The 18,468-nt window shown below is 34.4% G+C and overlaps 1 protein-coding gene across 9 annotated transcripts; it reads left to right on the top strand.

The window, feature by feature from the left end:
- Positions 1-102: 102 nt before the first annotated feature.
- On the top strand, positions 103-18,349 carry LOC111477004 (sister chromatid cohesion protein PDS5 homolog A-like). 9 transcript variants are annotated; one of them, XM_023120911.1, is made up of 27 exons: positions 103-374; positions 1,130-1,360; positions 1,491-1,672; positions 2,356-2,476; positions 3,435-3,656; positions 4,427-4,643; positions 4,728-4,873; positions 4,954-5,111; positions 5,184-5,333; positions 5,412-5,460; positions 5,998-6,186; positions 7,306-7,485; positions 8,356-8,495; positions 9,538-9,664; positions 9,784-9,924; positions 10,074-10,142; positions 13,289-13,392; positions 13,838-13,955; positions 15,003-15,137; positions 15,243-15,439; positions 15,531-15,663; positions 15,782-15,895; positions 15,988-16,074; positions 16,181-16,627; positions 16,959-17,070; positions 17,628-17,675; positions 18,206-18,349. In XM_023120911.1, the coding sequence occupies exons 1-25, from the start codon at positions 279-281 to the stop codon at positions 17,010-17,012; spliced, it is 3,807 nt and encodes a 1,268-aa protein (XP_022976679.1). In that variant the 5' UTR covers positions 103-278; the 3' UTR covers positions 17,013-17,070; positions 17,628-17,675; positions 18,206-18,349. The 9 variants fall into 9 exon arrangements, with proteins under 9 accessions (XP_022976679.1, XP_022976682.1, XP_022976681.1 ...); XM_023120914.1 differs by having other exon boundaries at positions 13,289-13,422; positions 16,181-16,587; positions 16,966-17,045; XM_023120913.1 differs by having other exon boundaries at positions 13,289-13,422; positions 16,181-16,587; positions 16,959-17,045.
- Positions 18,350-18,468: the final 119 nt, after the last annotated feature.

Raw genomic sequence — 18,468 nt, 5'->3', positions numbered from 1 at the left:
GAAATAACCGAACCACTCCGGTCCATAAGAACCGATATGATTCGGGTTGGGATTTCATCGGTTTTTTGGTCAGCCATCTTCTCACGCGCTCATTGGCGCGGGAGTCTCTTGAAATACTAACGAATTGGCGCCCTTACCAGATATTCATTCTCCCTCTGCTCTTTGCTCACTTCTTGTGGTCTCTTCATCCATTTGCTGCTTCCGTTTTCCTCAACTCTCACCATCGCGCTTTACTCTCCACCCTCCCAATTAGGGCTTCGTAGTTCAGGTCTTAGCAAATGGATCAGTCTTCGCTGCAACTCATCCACGACGTTGGAACTAAATTGAGCAAACAGTCTCGCCCAACTAAGGATTTCATCGTCAAATCCCTCCGGGTAATGTTCCTACGTTGAATTTTCTGTTGTATTACGCTCTGAAATTCCTCTTTGGTTGGTGTCTGATCGCATTGCCCCCGGGTGTGTTCTTTGCTTACTGAATAAGTTGACGATGGTTTTATATTCGTGGTTAATTGTAAGTTCATGCGTGTTTTTTTACACGAAGATCGAAGGGTTTTCTAGGGGTTTGTTTAAAATTTAGGTGGGAGTTTGTCAGTGTCAGTAGCTTATTTGCTATTTTTCTCCAATTTGAAATGTTAGAAGGCGGTGCTTCTGTTCATACTTACGCAGTTATGCTAATGAAGAACATGTCTAGTTCGTTGATTTGTTTGGATTTGGACCTTCCGACACGCTCGAGATGAAGCCATAAAACTTGGGATCAACTAATAGCTCGCTTTCTCCCTCTATGGCTCTTTGCATTCACTATCGATAGGCGTTGAGCTGATGGGACAACATTTTCCATTGAATGTTAAAAAAATTACACATTAAAATTGTCGGTTCCTCGGTTGTATTTTGATTTCTAAGTAATTCCGAGTATTTCCGTGGTTTTCTTAACTCATCAGAATGAAAACAATTCACCAGTTCCTGTATTATCTCGTCAATAAAACTCCAAGTTTCCTTTTGTTTTGCGTCAATTTATGAGTCATCATGTTCCTTAGTTCAGTTCTTACAAGTTCTATCTGTCAATAAATGGGGGGTTTTCATTTCTTGACTATCTTTTCCATGTTATTTGATCTTCAAAATTTCTATTGCAGCAAGTTGTCGATGCTTTTGCATGTTTGGAACAGTCTTACGTTCCAGATGCCAGCGGGAAGTCAGAAGCACCCAAGAAAATGGAGAGTTCTATAAACCCTCTAATGAAATCTATAATTAATGGTCTTCTACGGAATAGAGATAAAGATGTGAGACTTCTATTAGCCATATGTGTTAGTGAGATTTTCCGGGTTTTGGCACCAGAACCACCTTTCGAAGATAAATATCTAAGGGTAATTCAATAATTTTGATGAAATATACACTCCCTTCGTATTATAGTGAGTGTTCATGCGCTAATTTATCTTTCTGTTTACTATCCAATTTGTTCCAATTTTTAATTCTTTTTAATTTTAATTACTATAGGATGTTTTTATACTTCTTTTGAGTTCTTTTTCGGAGCTAGCGGATACAACAAGCCCACTTTTCTCTTGGAGGGTTAAAATACTAGAGACAGTGGCACGATGCAAATGTTGTGTGATAATGCTTGACATTGGATGCAATGACCTGGTATTGGAGATGTTCAATACATTTTTCTCTGTTTTGAGGTCAGTACCCTTTATCTTGCACTTCTCTAGTATTGGGGCTTGCAGTTTCTTTTTTCAGCGTGTTCAATAAGTTTACTGATTTTCGGTTATGCCAATTTTTTTGAGTTACTCTTTTTCTTAATTCCCCCAAGTATTTTCAACCCGAGGCCTTAATTTCCTACATATCATCCTTAATGCTTTCAACTTTAATGGGTCAGTTTTGTTGTGTTTGAGATAACAAGTTGTATTGTATATTGGGGTATTTGTAGTTTATCAGAGGAAGAATTTAATTTATCCCGTACCTTTTGGAGGATTTTTATCACAGAAGAATTTTAAAAGGTTCACTTTATGCTCAGTTATAAACTAAACAAGTTTCCTTCGAGGTAGTGGATTCGTGTTGGGGAGTATTCAGTACGGTTCCCTTTCCGGCCCTCAACTGAAGTGTAATGTCTTTTTTTCTCGCTTGTTTTTTCTAATACATGCAAAGCTTGAATGAAGAAAAAGTACTACTTGTAGAAAATATGTATTTTTGGATCGCATAAGTTGTTAGTGTGTTTAGTATAATAATGTCTATTGGTTCTCAAACTTCAACTTATATATGCTTCTTTTCATACATACTGCTCTATATTTTATTTCTTTGGTTACATTCACCGTAACAACCCTATTGAATTGTTTTATATTAGTAACAGCTCTTTTTTCTGTAGAGACTATCACGAACCTAGTTTGGTTAACAACATTCTGTCAATAATGACCCATATTCTAAGCGAGGATGCCTCTCTACCGCTAGTAGATGTGGTTTTGCATAATCTTGTAAAGGAGGAAAAGGTAATTAAGTAGATTGATGTTTTTTTCTCTCTCTTTGGAGTGATTAGAAATATTCGTCATGGGGAACATTATCTATGAGACAAAATTTAAGGTAACTGTAATTATGATACTCTTTTACTTGCATAGTTTAGTTTTAGTACGATAGTTGTAGTAATCTTCTTGAATGATGGTGCATTCTGCATTGTATAATTAGCCGATTTTGCGAGATAAGAAAATTTAGGGCTATTTAATTGATAAAAAATCTAATATTTACAAAAGTAAAGTTAATTAGAACATAAGAGTTAAAAAAAAAAAAAAAAAACAGTAAGAGAAGTACACTACATAAGAACTCCTTGAGTTCAAATCGATCCTCATTATGAGAAGGGTAACAGGTAACTAGATCAGAAATGTTGACTTTAGCTGACAAGTCCAACATATAGGTGTTATTCCTAACTCTCTTCACAATTTTGAAAAGCCCAAATGACACTGCACAAATTTTTCTACATCCCCATGAATCTGTGGTCAATGAAATTTAATGATTCTTCCTCTTCTTGAGAAGAGTTGAAAATGACGGTTCTTCTCTATGGGTCTGAGTTATTAGCCTTCTGACAAATTGACTTCCAGGTGCTTGTGATTAGATCTACAGATAATAATTTCCTATCAATGAACAAACTCCTTCCTTTTGCACGTCACTACAGAGATTATATTTATTTTTTGTTTTAGGAAATTTTTGTTTCCATTATAGGTGTTCGTCATTTACTCCACATCTAATCTCCAGTGTGCTAATAATTTCCAATTTATAAACAAGCTCTCTCCTTTTGCAGGTCACTGCTGAAACATTTTATTTTTATTTTTTTAAGGAAATTTGTGTTTCTATTTTAGACCTTGATTTAATTAGTAAATGACCAATGATTACTTTTTTAAATGTGTTTGAGTGACTTCGTGTTTCCATGACAGCTCTCCTTTTCACATTTTTCAGGGTGAACCTACAGCTGCTTCTCGCCTTGCGGTTTCCATCATTGAAACTTGTGCTGAGACGCTGGAACCATTTATTTGTGGATTCTTAACGTCTTGTATTTCAGAGAGAGATGTTGTGGGGAGTGAACTCAAAGAATTTTACCATGAAATAGTTTTTAGAATTTTCCAATGTGTCCCTCAAATGCTTCTTCCTGTGATTCCAAACTTGGCTCTAGAGCTTGTGGTATGTCATCTATTAATTTGGTTGGTTCATTTTTTTTTTTCCTTTTCACTCCTGTGTTGCAACTGTGGTATATGACTAGCAAATGGTTTTATACAATGTAACTAAGTTAACAAAAGGCAGAAGAAGATCAAATGAATGACCATAAAAATCTCCAGTTGGTCTGATATGAGATGAGTAGTTATAATGAAATGCCTTTGATTTTAGACTCCAAGAAGTAAAGACAACATCCCAGAACTAGTCTAGGCTTTCCTTATTTAGCTCTCTTCCTTTACGTTCAAATTTCACAAAACTGACTCAAAGCTTTTTCTTCTGATCCTTGAAGATGTGCCCACAAAATTACTGCACCACGAAATCTTTGATCAATTTTGGACGTCTTCAGATTTATTATTATTATATTTTGTGCGTGTTCAAAGGCAACAACAATTTTTGCTTCTTGTTAAAAAAAAAAAAAAAAAAAAAANTTTTTTTCTTTTTAAAAAAAAAAAAAAAAAAAAAAAGTCCATTAGAGAACCTTACACTCTTAGGAATTTTCTTTTATCATCAAAGCTATTAGCAGAAAGCTGATTGAATACTAAGAACTCTTTTTGGCCGGATGATTGGATAGAGATTTAACAGAAAATTTGTCACTCCTTTCAACCACCTTTTCTCATGCTCCCCAAAGTTTGCCTTCAACAATCTACACTGCACCCACTGGTCTCTAATAGTCACTCCTACACAATTTCCAGATGCTTAATTTGTTTGTTTCCTCATTTTATCTCTATCCTTTGTAGACAGATCAGGTTGATGTAAGAATAAAAGCAGTTAAAATCATCGGTAGACTTTTAGCTCTACCTGGACACTGTGTAGCACAGAAGTACCGAGGACTTTTTATGGAGTTCTTGAAAAGATTTTGTGACAAGTCTGCAGAAGTTAGAATTCATGCCATCCAATGTGCTAAAGATTGTTATACGGCCAATCCTGCTAGTTCAGAATCTCTCGAAGTTCTTGGTCAGTGGTTAAGTAGTTATGATGTTTTTGGATTCTTAATCCATTATGTATAGTATATCTGATTAGTTGGACTCATGAACTCAGCTGCAGTTGAAGAACGATTACTAGACTTGGATGATAGAGTGAGAACACAAGCAATAATTGTTGTTTGTGATATTGCCCGATCAACTAGCAAATTTGTTCCAGTGACACTAATATCTCAAGTTGCTGAAAGACTACGAGATAAGAGGGTATGGTATTTTATTGTATGTGGTTTCTGTTTGCACTAGCAATCAAAACTCACCTATTATTTGATTTACTTTATTTGTAGATATCAGTTAGGAAAAAAGCCCTTCAGAAATTGTTGGAAGTATATCGAGATTACTGTGATAAATGTTCCAAAGACCAATTGACTATGAAGAATGACTTTGAACAGATCCCATGTAAAGTCTTGATGCTTTGCTATGATAAAGATTGTAAGGAGTTCAGGTTGGCTTATCATCTCTTGGATTGAAATTATTTACATTATCTTTATATATAATAATTATTACCACATTTTAGATCCCAGTGCATGGAACTTGTTCTTGTGGAAGATTTGTTCCCAGCTGATCTCTCTGTTGAGGAAAGAACTAGGCACTGGATCCATTTATTCTCTCTTTTCAATATCCATCATGAAAAGGCTCTTGGATACATTTTGCTGCAAAAACAGAGGTATTATCACTAGCATGGTTTTCATAGTCAGATTAATTAAAAGGTTTTACATTTTTCTTTTATTATTTTCTTTTATAGGTTACAAAATGAGTTGCGAACATATTTGGGTCTACGTAAAAAAGACAAGGTATGTTGCCTAGCTTCTCTTCCAATTTCTGTTGTTTGATAAATTGTTTGCTGGATTATAGATTCATTTGTTCATGATACTGATCACATTGTGAAGATGTAATCCACTTATGTTTTATTTATTTTGTACATATAATATAAAAACACTAGAACTGATATTGAGTCTTCCAAATGCATCTCAAGTCATCGGAGTGTGAAATTCTTGTGCAAAATGCATTTTAGAAGTGGACACATTGTTTAACCTTGCGAAGTTGTGATTTGCTCCCTTTCCCTTAAAAAGGGGTAAAAGAAACTCAACTCAATATTTCGTCCAAAGTGGTTCTGTGAGGCATGCGCTCTATTGCTAACCATAGAATTGAAGTCCCATACTTGCTTTTTCCTTTTTGCCAAAGGTAAAATTCATAACATGGTTTATTGTCACAGTCGAATTATGATTAAGAGAAAAAAAACTTCTTAACAAGTCAGATGTCTGCTTTCTGAACATACGATTTGATGGTTTTCTTTTTCCTAGTAACATTTTGTTGTCTTGTTGCTACAGGAGAACCGATCAGAAGAAACAGAAAAGCAAATTGAAACTGCATTTGTCAAAATGGCAGCCTGCTTTCCCGATGCTACAAAAGCAAAGGAGTCCTTTCATAAATTAAATCAAATTAAAGATAATAATATTTTTAATTATTTGGAACTTCTACTTGATCAATCGACAATTGTTGAAGCTGAGGCTACCAGAGTGCGTAGTTTACCTTTCTTTTTCTTTTCTTTTTGTAGCTTATTTTTTGGCTGATATTTTAGTTTAATTATATGTTGTTTCAAGTTTTTTGCTGCTGTCTTTCTATTATTTGGTTTGGAATAGTTCTTTACCTTGATAGAAGGCCCTCACGTGGTTTAAGGTTGTAAAAATCTTTAACATTCATTACGCTATGCAGGATTAGATTATAATAATGGTTTGCTATTGAGACCTTCAATTACTATTTTGTTTGGTAGATTCTTAAACTTTAGGAAGTGGTACTTATTAGATCTGAATGGAGGTCTGGAGATCTATGAAATTGATTTATACTGAAATAAGTTCATGAAAATTTTGAAAAAAGTGGGTTGTCCCACTTTTAGTAAATTTATAAATATTTTTATGAATATGTATTTTAGTTTTTTTATAAATTATTATTTTTCTTGCAAGTCAGATAAGGAATAAAAATGGAGGTAAATGTCCATCACATGTTTTTCATTACCAATTGTGTTTCTCTTGAAATTCAATATAGAAGAGAAACTATCAATACATTTAATTTATAGGTTGACTTGTTGATATATAAGATTATAAGATAGGTTTATTAATTCAGTATCTCCCTTATTGCTAATTGTTTGTCTCAATTACACAATTAGCAATACTTAAATTCAAATCAATTTATGTCCTAGTAATATATTTACTCAATGGATTAACTTATTGCTTTAGTACATGATATAGTTATAACCTATTACTTTATTGCATGATGGAGTTTGCATCAAGTCGTATCAAACTCACTTTTCTGGGTTCACTGATTGTCGACAGGTTGAGTGGCTCTTATGTTTTCTTTGGCAATGAGCATTAATGACCTTGATTTTGTTTTATTTATAGGTTCCACTTGTTCTTTTTGTGGACTTGTATGATCTCATTAGAACCGTTGAACTAAAAATCATATTCATTAGGAGATGGGAAAAGAAAAGGTTTGACTTTGACTGTTTATATATGATATGTATATTTGACGGATGAGCCCTTGACTAGTTTACTCTCTGTGGGATTTTTACACGAATGGTTGATGTATGTCATCTTGCATGGATTAATAGATTTTAACTTTTTTTAATTATTTTTTTTCAGGAAAAATTGTTGAGGATGATAGGAAGTAAACAGCCCCATTTCGAGTTTTTGAAATCACTCTCCTTAAAGTGCTCATATAATTTATTCAGCACCGAACATGTACACTTTGCATTAGGCTGCATTCTGAGCAACAGAGTCGGAAACAAACATTTGGAGAGTCCGACTGGCAAGCTTCTACTGGTAAGTAAAATTGCAACATGTTGTTGATTCTAGGCTGATGCGGCCTTATTTAAATAACATTGGTTATGTAACTTATTTACTCTCATTTCTTTTAAATAATGATTTTTAGTAATTTCAGACCAAAATTATTATTTGTAGTTGGAATATTATGCATTATCACCACTAAACATAAATGCTTAAGCTGATAGGCTAGGGTGTATTATATCTTATAATATATTCTTAACTATACAATTACCATAAACTCTAGGATTCACAACAATGCTTTAACTTCATTATGAAGTTGAAACAAAATGTGTGGTTAGAAATTGTTCGGAACTTTGTCAAGATTTTATTGGACGAATTGTAGAAGTTTGTATAAAAGAACTAATAGATGACAAGGAGATTTTGGAGAAGGCAGGTTACTTAGCTTCTGGGTGGAGTTTTTTTTTCTTTGTATTTTATTTTTGTTTAAACTTTGTTATCATTATCCTATTTTGATTAGTGATAGTTGTGCTAGCTGAAACAAAAATATCTATAAAACTAGTCAAACCATGTCGATTATGTCTTATGAAGTATAAAACTAAAAAATAGTTGGTGAGTTTTGGCAAACAACTGACAGACCTGAACTAATTGCTTACACATTTGAGTTCGTGATAGTTGGAGAGCCCTGTATTCTCTCTAGAAAATTTGAGTTGATAGGATGCCTTATTTCTTTCTTTGTTAAGTTTTTTTATTTTTTTTTTATTTTTATTTTTATTTTTTTTTTTTTTTTGCACTAAGAAAAGTTCTCAAAGCTTTCAAGGAATTTTAGTTATGAGGAAAAAAAATCACTGCTTTACACGCTATAGCTGTGGACCTCAGTACTTAGTCAGCACGGCCATTTGTTCTCAGGCTATCATCAGCATTTTCCCCTCACTCCTCAGAGGCTTGGAAGGCCAACTGCTGAGGTTGTTGGAAGAAAGCAATCCAATTGATTGTAAGCTGATCGAAATATTGTCTAAAGCTGGCCCTCACTTATCAATTGAACTCAGGTAATCGCCATTAGCAGCTCATGTATGCATTCATTAAACATCATTTTACTTTTCAAGATGTCAACAAATGGAAACTTCGAAGTTATAATGTTGGGCAGTGTTTTTGTTAATGTGAGTTGATTGTGCCTGTTCTTTAATGTGTACTTTGCAGGTTGAATTTTAAATCTTTTCCTGTCTTGTATTCTCTCAATGAAAATTTGGTCAATTAAAAACAACCTTCTACAGCTTTTAGCTAATTATTGCAGACTCTGGATTCTCTTTCTGCTTTAATGAACATTAAGTAATTGTTTCTTATAAACAATAAATGAATTAATGAACATTAAGTGATGTTGAGAAGGCATAGATGCCTTGCTTTACATAAGTATCTCATTCATGGAGAAACTACACTTTTACTTTGAATTTTGGGGTAGAATTTTAGGATAACGAATTTTATATCTTGATCTTCCTATTAAAAGAGGTAGACAATTGATATAGGACATATTCTTGAATTTTTTTTTTTTTTTTTTTTTGGGATAAGAAACAATTACATAGATAAAATTAAATTGTACAAAAAAGGTGAAAACCGCCTCCAAAGGAAGTTCCGATAAATTTCTTCAATTAGGTAAAAGTGTTCAATCAATACTAGCAAAAGGGGGAGATGTTTTTGCACCATTATAAGATGTATGCTTGAATAATGTTTATACTATAGAAATCTTCCTCTTGAATAATGTTTATACTATAGAAATCTTCCTCTTGAATAATGTTTATACTATAGAAATCTTCCTCTTGAATAATGTTTTTGAAAGACTTATTGGTTGATAATTGATATAAAAAATGTCTTGTAACTTTTTCCTCTTTTCTTGTTGGTATCCATGTTTGAAGTCTTTGGTAGCTAGCTGTATGCTTAGGATAATGTTTTCCAGTGTTCTGGTGTTAGTTGGATGCAGAGTCTTTAGATGTGCAATATGAGTGCTATGGTGCACATGACGAAATCTTCTGGACAGTTGTGGATGGAGAGTATCCTAAAATTTCTTGTTTCTTTCTGTTTCTCTTCCTCTAATAGAGATGTATACCCGTTTCTGGAGAGGTTATGCTTGGAGGGTACTTGTGCTGAATCAAAAAGAGCTGTTTCTGCCATTGCAGCTTTAGCTAGTACTTCTGGGCATTTTTGGTTCTCTAAATTATGTAAGGTACGCACAAATATCTTTTGGAGGTATTGCTATTCATATATTCTTTTAGTTATAGGTTAGTGACATTCAGAAGAATAGCTTATGGAACCCTTCTTCTTCTTCTACATTTTTTCTTCCAGGAACTGGTTGATTCTCTACACAGGGGATTGAATCTCCCAACAGTACTGCAGTCTTTAGGTTGTATTGCAAAATATTCTGTTTCAACATTTGATGATCAGGATGTAGGGATCATACCTTATATATATGAGAACATCTTCCACGTAATTCTTTTGAACTTCCTTTTTTAAGTTCATTTTTCTATAATGATTATATACATATCTGATCTTCAATGCCAGTGCCATCTCGTTTTGTTGATTTTTTTGCTTCCATGAGTTTTCTTTTTACCAATATGTTAACCTTATATATGAAGGTGGACTTATCAGATAATTTAAATAAATTGCACGATGATGCTGCAGGCAGCAATTCTTCCGATTTGAAGGTAAACATATGGCGACTTGGGTTTCATTTATTTTTCAGTTTACAGAGTTGCGATTTTCATCTGTTTTGAACCTCAATATTAGATGGGCATTGGAGGATGTTCGTATGAGGAGATAACATGTCATTTACTTGGGTAGTTTTTTCTTTTCTTATTATTATTTTTCAGGAAAGTAATCCTTTTTTTTTTTTTGGCTTCTTTAAAAAAGTAAGCACTGCAGAATGGAGGGGAAGATAAGATATAAACACTTTAGTTTGAAGGCAAGTGGGTATTATAAAAAGTTTCTCCAAATACCCCGTAACAAAAGAATGGAATAGTTAAAAAAATTTGAAAAGCACCATAAGGAATCCAAAAAAGAAGCTATTCCCAGATTCCATCACGGTGACCTCCTTATTTGTTTTATCTTCAACATTCTACCGTTTCTTTCAACACTGCCCATAAAATGGCTTTGATGTCATTCACGTTGAAGAAATAAGTTCAAAAGGAAAGAGACAAATACTTCGAAGAAAAAAACTTCTATTGAGAAAGTACAAAGATGTCTATTACTTATTAAAATAATAAAAAAAAAAAACGATGATGGTCATTTTTAAGCGAAGTCTCTCTCTCTCTCTCAATCCCTCACTTCACTCACTTTTCTCACTTATTATAGCTTCGTTCCCTCTCTTTATATGTGGGCACACACCTCCTACTTATAGGCAAGAGATACTTATGGCTTGAAGGAAAGAGATTTTTCTTGGGCCCTTCATGAATATAAAATATCCGTGGTGATATTTCTTTGAAATCTATCCTAACTGAAATAAATTATTTTTTATTTCTTGGAGCCAAATGAAAGACTAAGAAATTTATTTACAATCTCTAAGATAAATTTAGAGTACATATATTTATGTCATTTACGTAGATACTCCAAGATACTTCTTAGTGTTGTATTTTATTTTAACAATTGAACTATAGAACTCTGATCTTCCGTTTGAAAATATGACCGCATATCAATTGTTGGATATTACCTGCTGACCAAACACCTTCAGTGATTTCAGGTCGCAATCCTTAGTCACCTCACTCCGAAGAAAAAGAAGTTGCAGGTTCACTTTTTGTCCAGCGAAGTTGATGAAAAGAACTAATGCTGACTTTCTTTTTGGAATAACCTCCATAGTATAGATATTGCTAAAAGACCTCATAAATACCAAGAACTTCAATTTTAGGGCATTTTATCCTCAAAATGCAGAGATAAAAGCCTTGTCCACATCAATTAACGAATAGACATTGAAGGAAAGCGTAAAAGTTTGGTCGAGAAGAGTGAAGACACTTGACATCCAACTAACATCTTCTATCTTCTGTGAGGCTGGCATTCAAGATTATAGAAAGGCCAAACCCTGAAACTGTAGATTGTCACAAGAAAGGGAATTACTCTTGGACTATGGGGAAGCATTCTAAAGTAGCCTTCATTGTCCTTCAACTCTCGAGCTGTTAAACCAGCCATCCACCTCGGAAATCAATCAATTCAGGACATTACTGGAGAATCCCTCACGTTAGACTAGGAGAAATGACGGTTGGACATGGGAAGTTCAATCAAATTATGATCTTCAATCATCTTATTTACTCTCATCATGCTTCTAGAAAATGTACTATTAAAGGATTTCGAGGGATCTCTCAATGACATCGAACCATAAAGAGAATTTCTATCAATGGCGAACTTCTTTCTGAAGGATGGAAAAAAAAACTAAGCCATATTAATTCATTCAATATCTCAGAGAAAATCGTTTCTTGCCATTTTAAATTGAGTTTTTTATGGTGAAAGATCTACTTGTTAGGCATTGAATTCATGTAACGGGAGATACACTGTATTCTTGCATCATTAGAAGCCACTAGTCTGGTGGCCTATGGATGATTTTTTTTCGTGTTGAAGTGTTATTAATTTATTTGTGTGAATGTTTGATTAATCCACCACACCTAAATGGTGTGAAAGTTATCTTATTAATAATCAAATGAATTACAAGGATATGGAAATAGTAATAAATGAAAATAACAATAAATGGAAAGATACCTATGATAATAAAACAAATATTAGATATTTGCCTTATAATAAAATATCAAATATAATATATATGGTAAACTATAATTTATTACTAAATATCCTTAACACCCCACCGCAAGCTAAGCGTCGGATTTAAACGAACGTGAAGCTTGAATCTGAAAAATTCAAAGAGGTTGAGAAACACTTTTCATGAAGATGCTAACAACCCGGTTCTTGGCCATCAAAAATTGCAGAGGGATCCCCGCTCAGCGGCGATGCTGCCTTGACTTCGGCGAGAATATGTCTAACCCATGAAGAGGGATTGTCGCTTAGCGACGATGCTGCCTTGGCTCTGGTGAGAATATTTCTAACCCCAAGAAGTAGAAGGGGAAACCTAGAGCAAGGGACAAAGACAATGTTGAAGCCGAAGAGTCGCCACATTGGGCGAAGGAGCCAATTTTGGCGAGAAGGGCAGTCGGAAGAGTCGCCTCATCGGGCGAAGAAGCCAATTTTGGCAGGAAGGGCGGCGTCAACTTGGTTGGCGAATAGGCCAGTGCGGCACCCAGATTCCGAAGGTAAATCTCTGCAAAAGATTGATAGGTTTAGGTTAAGGTTTATGTGAAGGATGAAGGTTGATTGGGAAGAAAATGAGAGAGACTATATTGGCCAAGGGAAAAAACGATTGGGTTGGAAAAGGTGAGGTTGTATGTACAGAGTATGACGAAAGGTGATTTGGAGGTCAATAGGGTGGAGCCGAAGAGTAGTCAATTGGCTCCGCCTACAGCAGCCATGAAGACTGCTCCTGCAGCGTCAAAGCCAGCAGGGGTGGTGGAGAAGAAGATTAGAGGATTCAAAAGCCATTGAAAAGAAAGGATTGGGTTGTTAAACCGAGAGGGCTCTGATACCATGTTAATGTTTGATTAATCCACCACACCTAAATGGTGTGAAAGTTATCTTATTAATAATCAAATGAATTACAAGGATATGGAAATAGTAATAAATGAAAATAACAATAAATGGAAAGATACCTATGATAATAAAACAAATATTAGATATTTGCCTTATAATAAAATATCAAATATAATATATATGGTAAACTATAATTTATTACTAAATATCCTTAACAATTTGTTTGCAGATTTATGGGCTGAAAACACTCGTTAAGAGTTTCTTGCCACATCAAGGAACTCCTAAAAGAAATCTTGGCGAGTTTCTGAATATTCTATCACGGATGCTGAACAAGTGTGAAGCTTCTGTTGAAATCATTCCTATGTACGTATTGAAGTGCATTGATGGACAAAACTTGTTTTTAGAAACTTTTCCTTATCACACAAGATTGCTAAAGATTATGAGTTGTTCCTTGTCTTGCAAGTTCTACACACCTATAATCTTAAGCTTGAAGCTGCAATTTTGTCATCCATCTGAAGATTACATGATTTATTGTTATCAAATTAAATTTTTTCTTGACTATTGCAATTTCCCTAGTTGTTGAAATCTTTTCTAAACATGCACTTTTTTTTGGCGCTCCTACTTTCAACAGATTACACTTGTCTTTTACTCTCTCAGTCAAGATTGATATTTTTTTACTTCCACTAAGCTTGATTGTAACCTTAGTCGCCAATAAAACTATATTAGGGCATTATTTGCTTCCGCCAAGCTTTAAAATCCTGGAGATTTTATGATACAGTGAGGACAATCAGGCTCGGATCAGACTAGCTGCTGCAAAATCAGTTCTTCGTCTTGCCAAAAGATGGGATTCACAAATTACACCAGAGATTTTCCATTTGACAATCTTGATGGCAAAGGTACATTTGTTTTGGTTTTGCTCATAAATCTGCATACAGACAGATGAACATGAATTGTAAGAAAACTGAGGCGATGTGAATCCTTAATTAATTGAACAAAAGACATGACTAATTATGACTGGTGCATGAGAGACCCTAGATTGAAAAAACAGTCTGTTATTCCATTTAACAAGTGTTGATGGCAGTTCATGCTAATGTTTTTATTAAGTTTAATGCTCATGATTGCAATTTATTTTTTTACCCTAGGATTTAACGTTCCTCATTCAGTAATTTTGTTCGAAGTGTTACTCTAATGCTCCAAAAACTGCCCAGAAATTGCCATGAACGAAACTTCAGGAATTGGTCCTGTCCTTGCTTTGTAAAAGAAATAAAAGTAAGCCTATTAAGTAAAGGCAAATGGCTGTCTTTTAGTTCTCATGAGACATCAATTTGTTGGGCGTAATCCATACTATGATTGCCAGATTTATGGAGAATTTATTACTGTATTGATAAGACAACAAGAAATTTTTAATTTTAGATAGTGTTCTGGAGTGGTATGTCGATGTGTGAGATCTAATGAAATGAACAAGTGAATGGATTGAAAATTAAGGTGGACAATTATAAAACAATTGAAACAACTGGTCTTGTGATTAGGCGGTTCATGAGTCTACCATCCAAAGTGGTGGGATTTTCCAATTCTGAGAAACTATACTAGAGGTTCTTGTGCATGGTGAGTACATTTCAGTACGTATGAAAGAGTTGTTTTTGTATACATATTTATATTAATGGAAATTTTTTTAATTCAAAATATGAATAGATAATGTTCTTTAAGAACTAGCACCAATCAAGGAAATTTTATTTGATTTTCTTTATCGAGTTTTATTAAAATGTGTATATAGTAGACGCCATTCAGTTTAACCTGCTTCATCTTCATCTATTTTTCTTGACATCAATTTTTTTTTCTTTGGCATTTACTCCTTGATTGCTATTTCTAGTTAATCTGATGTATATTAGTCTTCAAGCAACCCCTTTATGACCAGTTGGTACTTATTTTCTGTTACATTCCAGGACCCCTCTTCTTTTGTTAGAAGGCTATTCATTGACAAAGCGCACAAGTTACTAAAGGAGCAGGCTATACCTACCCGATATGCTTGTGCTTTTGCATTTTGCATTTCGGATAGCATGAAAGATCTTCAGGATGATGTATGCCTATCTTTATCAGTTATGCAGTAATATTATTGTGCTTAGATACTTTTGTCCTTTGGTCTAATGATTTACTTTCTGATGATACTCTTCATTTCATTTCAGTCACTTAAATATATGGCAGAATTTATTGAGCAATACAATAAGATAGCACGGATGCATCAAACATCTGTGGTTCAAGAAGAATCAATGACTTTTGTCCCTGCGTATATAGTAGTATTCTTGATATATATTCTAGCTCATGATTCAGACTTCCCACATGTAGACTGTCAAGATGAAAATGTATATGCTCAATTTTGTAGGTAAGTGTGCCTTTGGTTTGAATCTGGTTTAAATTTTTCCTGTCCTTGATATCAATTGGTGCCTCTGCTTGAAACATGCTCTTTTTTGCAGCCCACTCCTATTTGTGTTGCAGATGTTGGTCAATGCAGATGTAAATGGTTCCAAGGAGACTGTTTTGTATCTGCACAGTATTTTTCGTGCCATTAAGAGGGTTGAGGATGCTGTGGATATGGATTCATCACATGTGAGAGTTTGTAGAAATGATTTTATTATTCCCACTGGCCTTTGTTATCACACAGTTTTATTAACTGAAAGGGTTTTTCTTTTTATTCTTTCCTCTTTTCTTTTTGTATATATTTCAGAAATTGCACATCTTGGCGGACATTGGACTCTCTTTTGTAACAGCTCTAAATTCTTCTGGAGTTTCCCTGTCATGTGCCCCAAAGCAGATTTTGTTGCCGTTATCTCTATATAGAGTAAGTTTTCCAAAGAATTGATTTAGTGTGTGCTTGAGGAATCCGATCACAAATGGATGTATAACATATGATAGTTTCCCTTTTTCTTGCAGGTAAATTCCAGGAAGCTTTCTCGACATGCTTATGATGAATGTTTTGTTGGAAGAGTTATTAAAGCATTTCAATCTCAAATCATTTTGGTATGTCTCTTAAGTGATTCTTTAATCTTTACTTATCATTTTATGAGTTCCATATGATTTGTGATTTGTCCTTTTGTTGCATGAATTATGTTTTTGCCCATGAAAGCCCGTTAATACTTCTATAAGAGGTGATCAAAAGTTCTTGGAGGAGGATATCATGCAAACCAATATCAACCCGTGTTCCTCAATGAGCATGAGAGCTTGTAAGCAAGTTGAAACCATTTCCTCCAGAGCAACGAAGATCAATAAAACTGTGAATCAGGAGATTATTGTTGGACGTAGACGAAAACGGGCAGCCTCTCCAACAATGTCTGCACCAATTGAATTGCGTGAATGTTCTCAAGCTCAACAAAATTTCCCAGCAAATAGGGAAAAAGGTAAATTTTCTTCTCAATGTGGAACTACAGAAGCTTCTCTGGTTGAAGGCGACGCATCAATCCAGAATGTAGATGTAAATGTAACTTCTCAAGACGATGTGTTGGCAAAGAGAAGTTTGGATGATGCATCCCCAATGTACGTCAACGACCAGCTTACTGATCCTTACAGTATGAAGGTTGAAATTATTCTTAAGATTTATTTTGTTTATCTCTGAGTAATATATCAAGTTATGCAGGCAAATTTTTATGAAATGGTATGGTTAATCAACTAATCAAAGGGCTTAACTTACTGTTCTTTTTTTGAAAAAAAAAAAACAGAACTTTTGTTTTGGGCATGGTTGATTTGTTACGACTTTTCAAAATTCCACGCAACAGTTTTTGCTGCAGTCTTCAATCAACGTGCTTTGTGATGATTGTTAATTAATGAAAACATGTTGACTGCTTTGAGTTTTGCTTCCAGGTTGTATGTTTATTGATTTATTTTGTATTTATGGGCAAATGTGGCAGGTCGCAGATATCAGTGGGAATGTTGAACTTCTAAGCTCGGAAACTGAGAGTTAGGATACTATATCACATGGTTTCCTGGTGGAAAGGGTGAGAGCAATTATTATTATTTGCGGTACGTACGTTCTATAATTTAGATGAATTTTACTTCTGGTGTTTATGAAAGACCTTTCCAATTTGCAACGAGGGAGGTATAACTATAGGAAGTAAAAATATTAGACAGTTTGCATCAAGATAGCTTGGTAAACAACATTGTCGAAAAGTTTTGTATAAGTCGGTGTTTTCTCTGCGAATATTCTCTGATTTCTTTCTTTCCACATATTCCACATATTCTCTGATTTCTTTTGCAATCTTGAAAGGGTGGTATGTTAAGGCCATGTCCAATAGATCCTTTACCTCCCTAGGAAATGTGATATGTCATCCGAATATATTGAGAATCTTTGTTTAGAAATTATGAGCGTATGTTGATTGATTTGGAGAAAGAGTGATATAAGAAATTATTTTTTGAAAATTTTCGCTTGTGCTAATGACTTTATGCGCTATTTCCAAAAGAGCTAATGCTGGCTATTATTTCTTCACGTGGTTGTGGACTTCTCTAACTAACCTCTGCCTTTTGTTTTACCTTCGTTGTCATGAAATATTCTTGCACCTGATAAGTAATTTCTTGTCCAGGCCATGAAGATGGGGCAATGGGTCAGAGACATGTCATACGCAACATTAGTGAGTCAACCCTCTCTCTCAGCCTCCTTCAATGAGTATTAAGGACCCCTTTGAAATAGATTTCATTTTAATTTTTCAGTTTTTGAAAGTTAGGGTTGTTTCTTCCCAATTTCCTTGTTTTCACCCCCTTTTTTGTAAACACTAGTTGTGAGATCCTACATTGGTTGGAGAGGGGAGAGGAGAATGAAACATTCCTTATTAGAGTGTGGAAACCTCTCCTTAGTAGACCCGTTTTAAAATCGTTACGACGATACGTAACAGGCTAAAGGAGACAATATATTGAGTTGGCTAACACTGTGGATCAGCCATGGCTTCACACATTTTTCCTAGAATTTCTTGTGGATAAACCACTTCAAAACTTGAATGATTCATCCCTTGAGAACCATATTTCGTCACTGGTTGTGTTTCCTTTCTTCTCCTTGAAGAGAAACAATTGAATAATATTTGCAAACACTCTAGCAGTCGTTCTTGAAAAAATCTATATTGGAGTGATGATGATAATATGACTAAATTTTGTTGCTCCTTTTCAGGTTGCTGGATGTCAAACAAACAGCAGGAATCAAATACGAGCATTTGCTGTGTTGAGGTGTTTATTTCCTAACTTTAAACCATTTTTTTAGCAGCAGATTACGAAATGGTGTGGTGTAGTGTGTTCGTTTGGTCTTTTATAGAAATGAAATTGGATGAACTGAAACCCAATACAGGGCATTCAACCTTTGGCTTGTTTGAAGCCTCTCCGTATGTGTGTATATATATATATATATATATATATATATATAATTCCCCATAACAT

This window comes from Cucurbita maxima, unplaced genomic scaffold (genome assembly GCF_002738345.1).
Source record: "Cucurbita maxima cultivar Rimu unplaced genomic scaffold, Cmax_1.0 Cma_Scf00003, whole genome shotgun sequence".
NCBI lineage: Eukaryota > Viridiplantae > Streptophyta > Magnoliopsida > Cucurbitales > Cucurbitaceae > Cucurbita > Cucurbita maxima.
This window is presented reverse-complemented; position numbering and strand designations above follow the sequence as displayed.

What these genes read in the sequence shown, in the direction of transcription:
- LOC111477004 (XM_023120906.1), top strand. Translation starts at nt 279, where the DNA reads ATGGATCAGTCTTCGCTGCAACTCATCCACGACGTTGGAACTAAATTG. An exon ending in TCGAAGATAAATATCTAAGG is followed by an intron (nt 1,361 to 1,490) that starts GTAATTCAATAA and finishes TAATTACTATAG; the next exon opens with GATGTTTTTATACTTCTTTT. An exon ending in TATATGAGAACATCTTCCAC is followed by an intron (nt 9,925 to 10,073) that starts GTAATTCTTTTG and finishes TTATATATGAAG; the next exon opens with GTGGACTTATCAGATAATTT.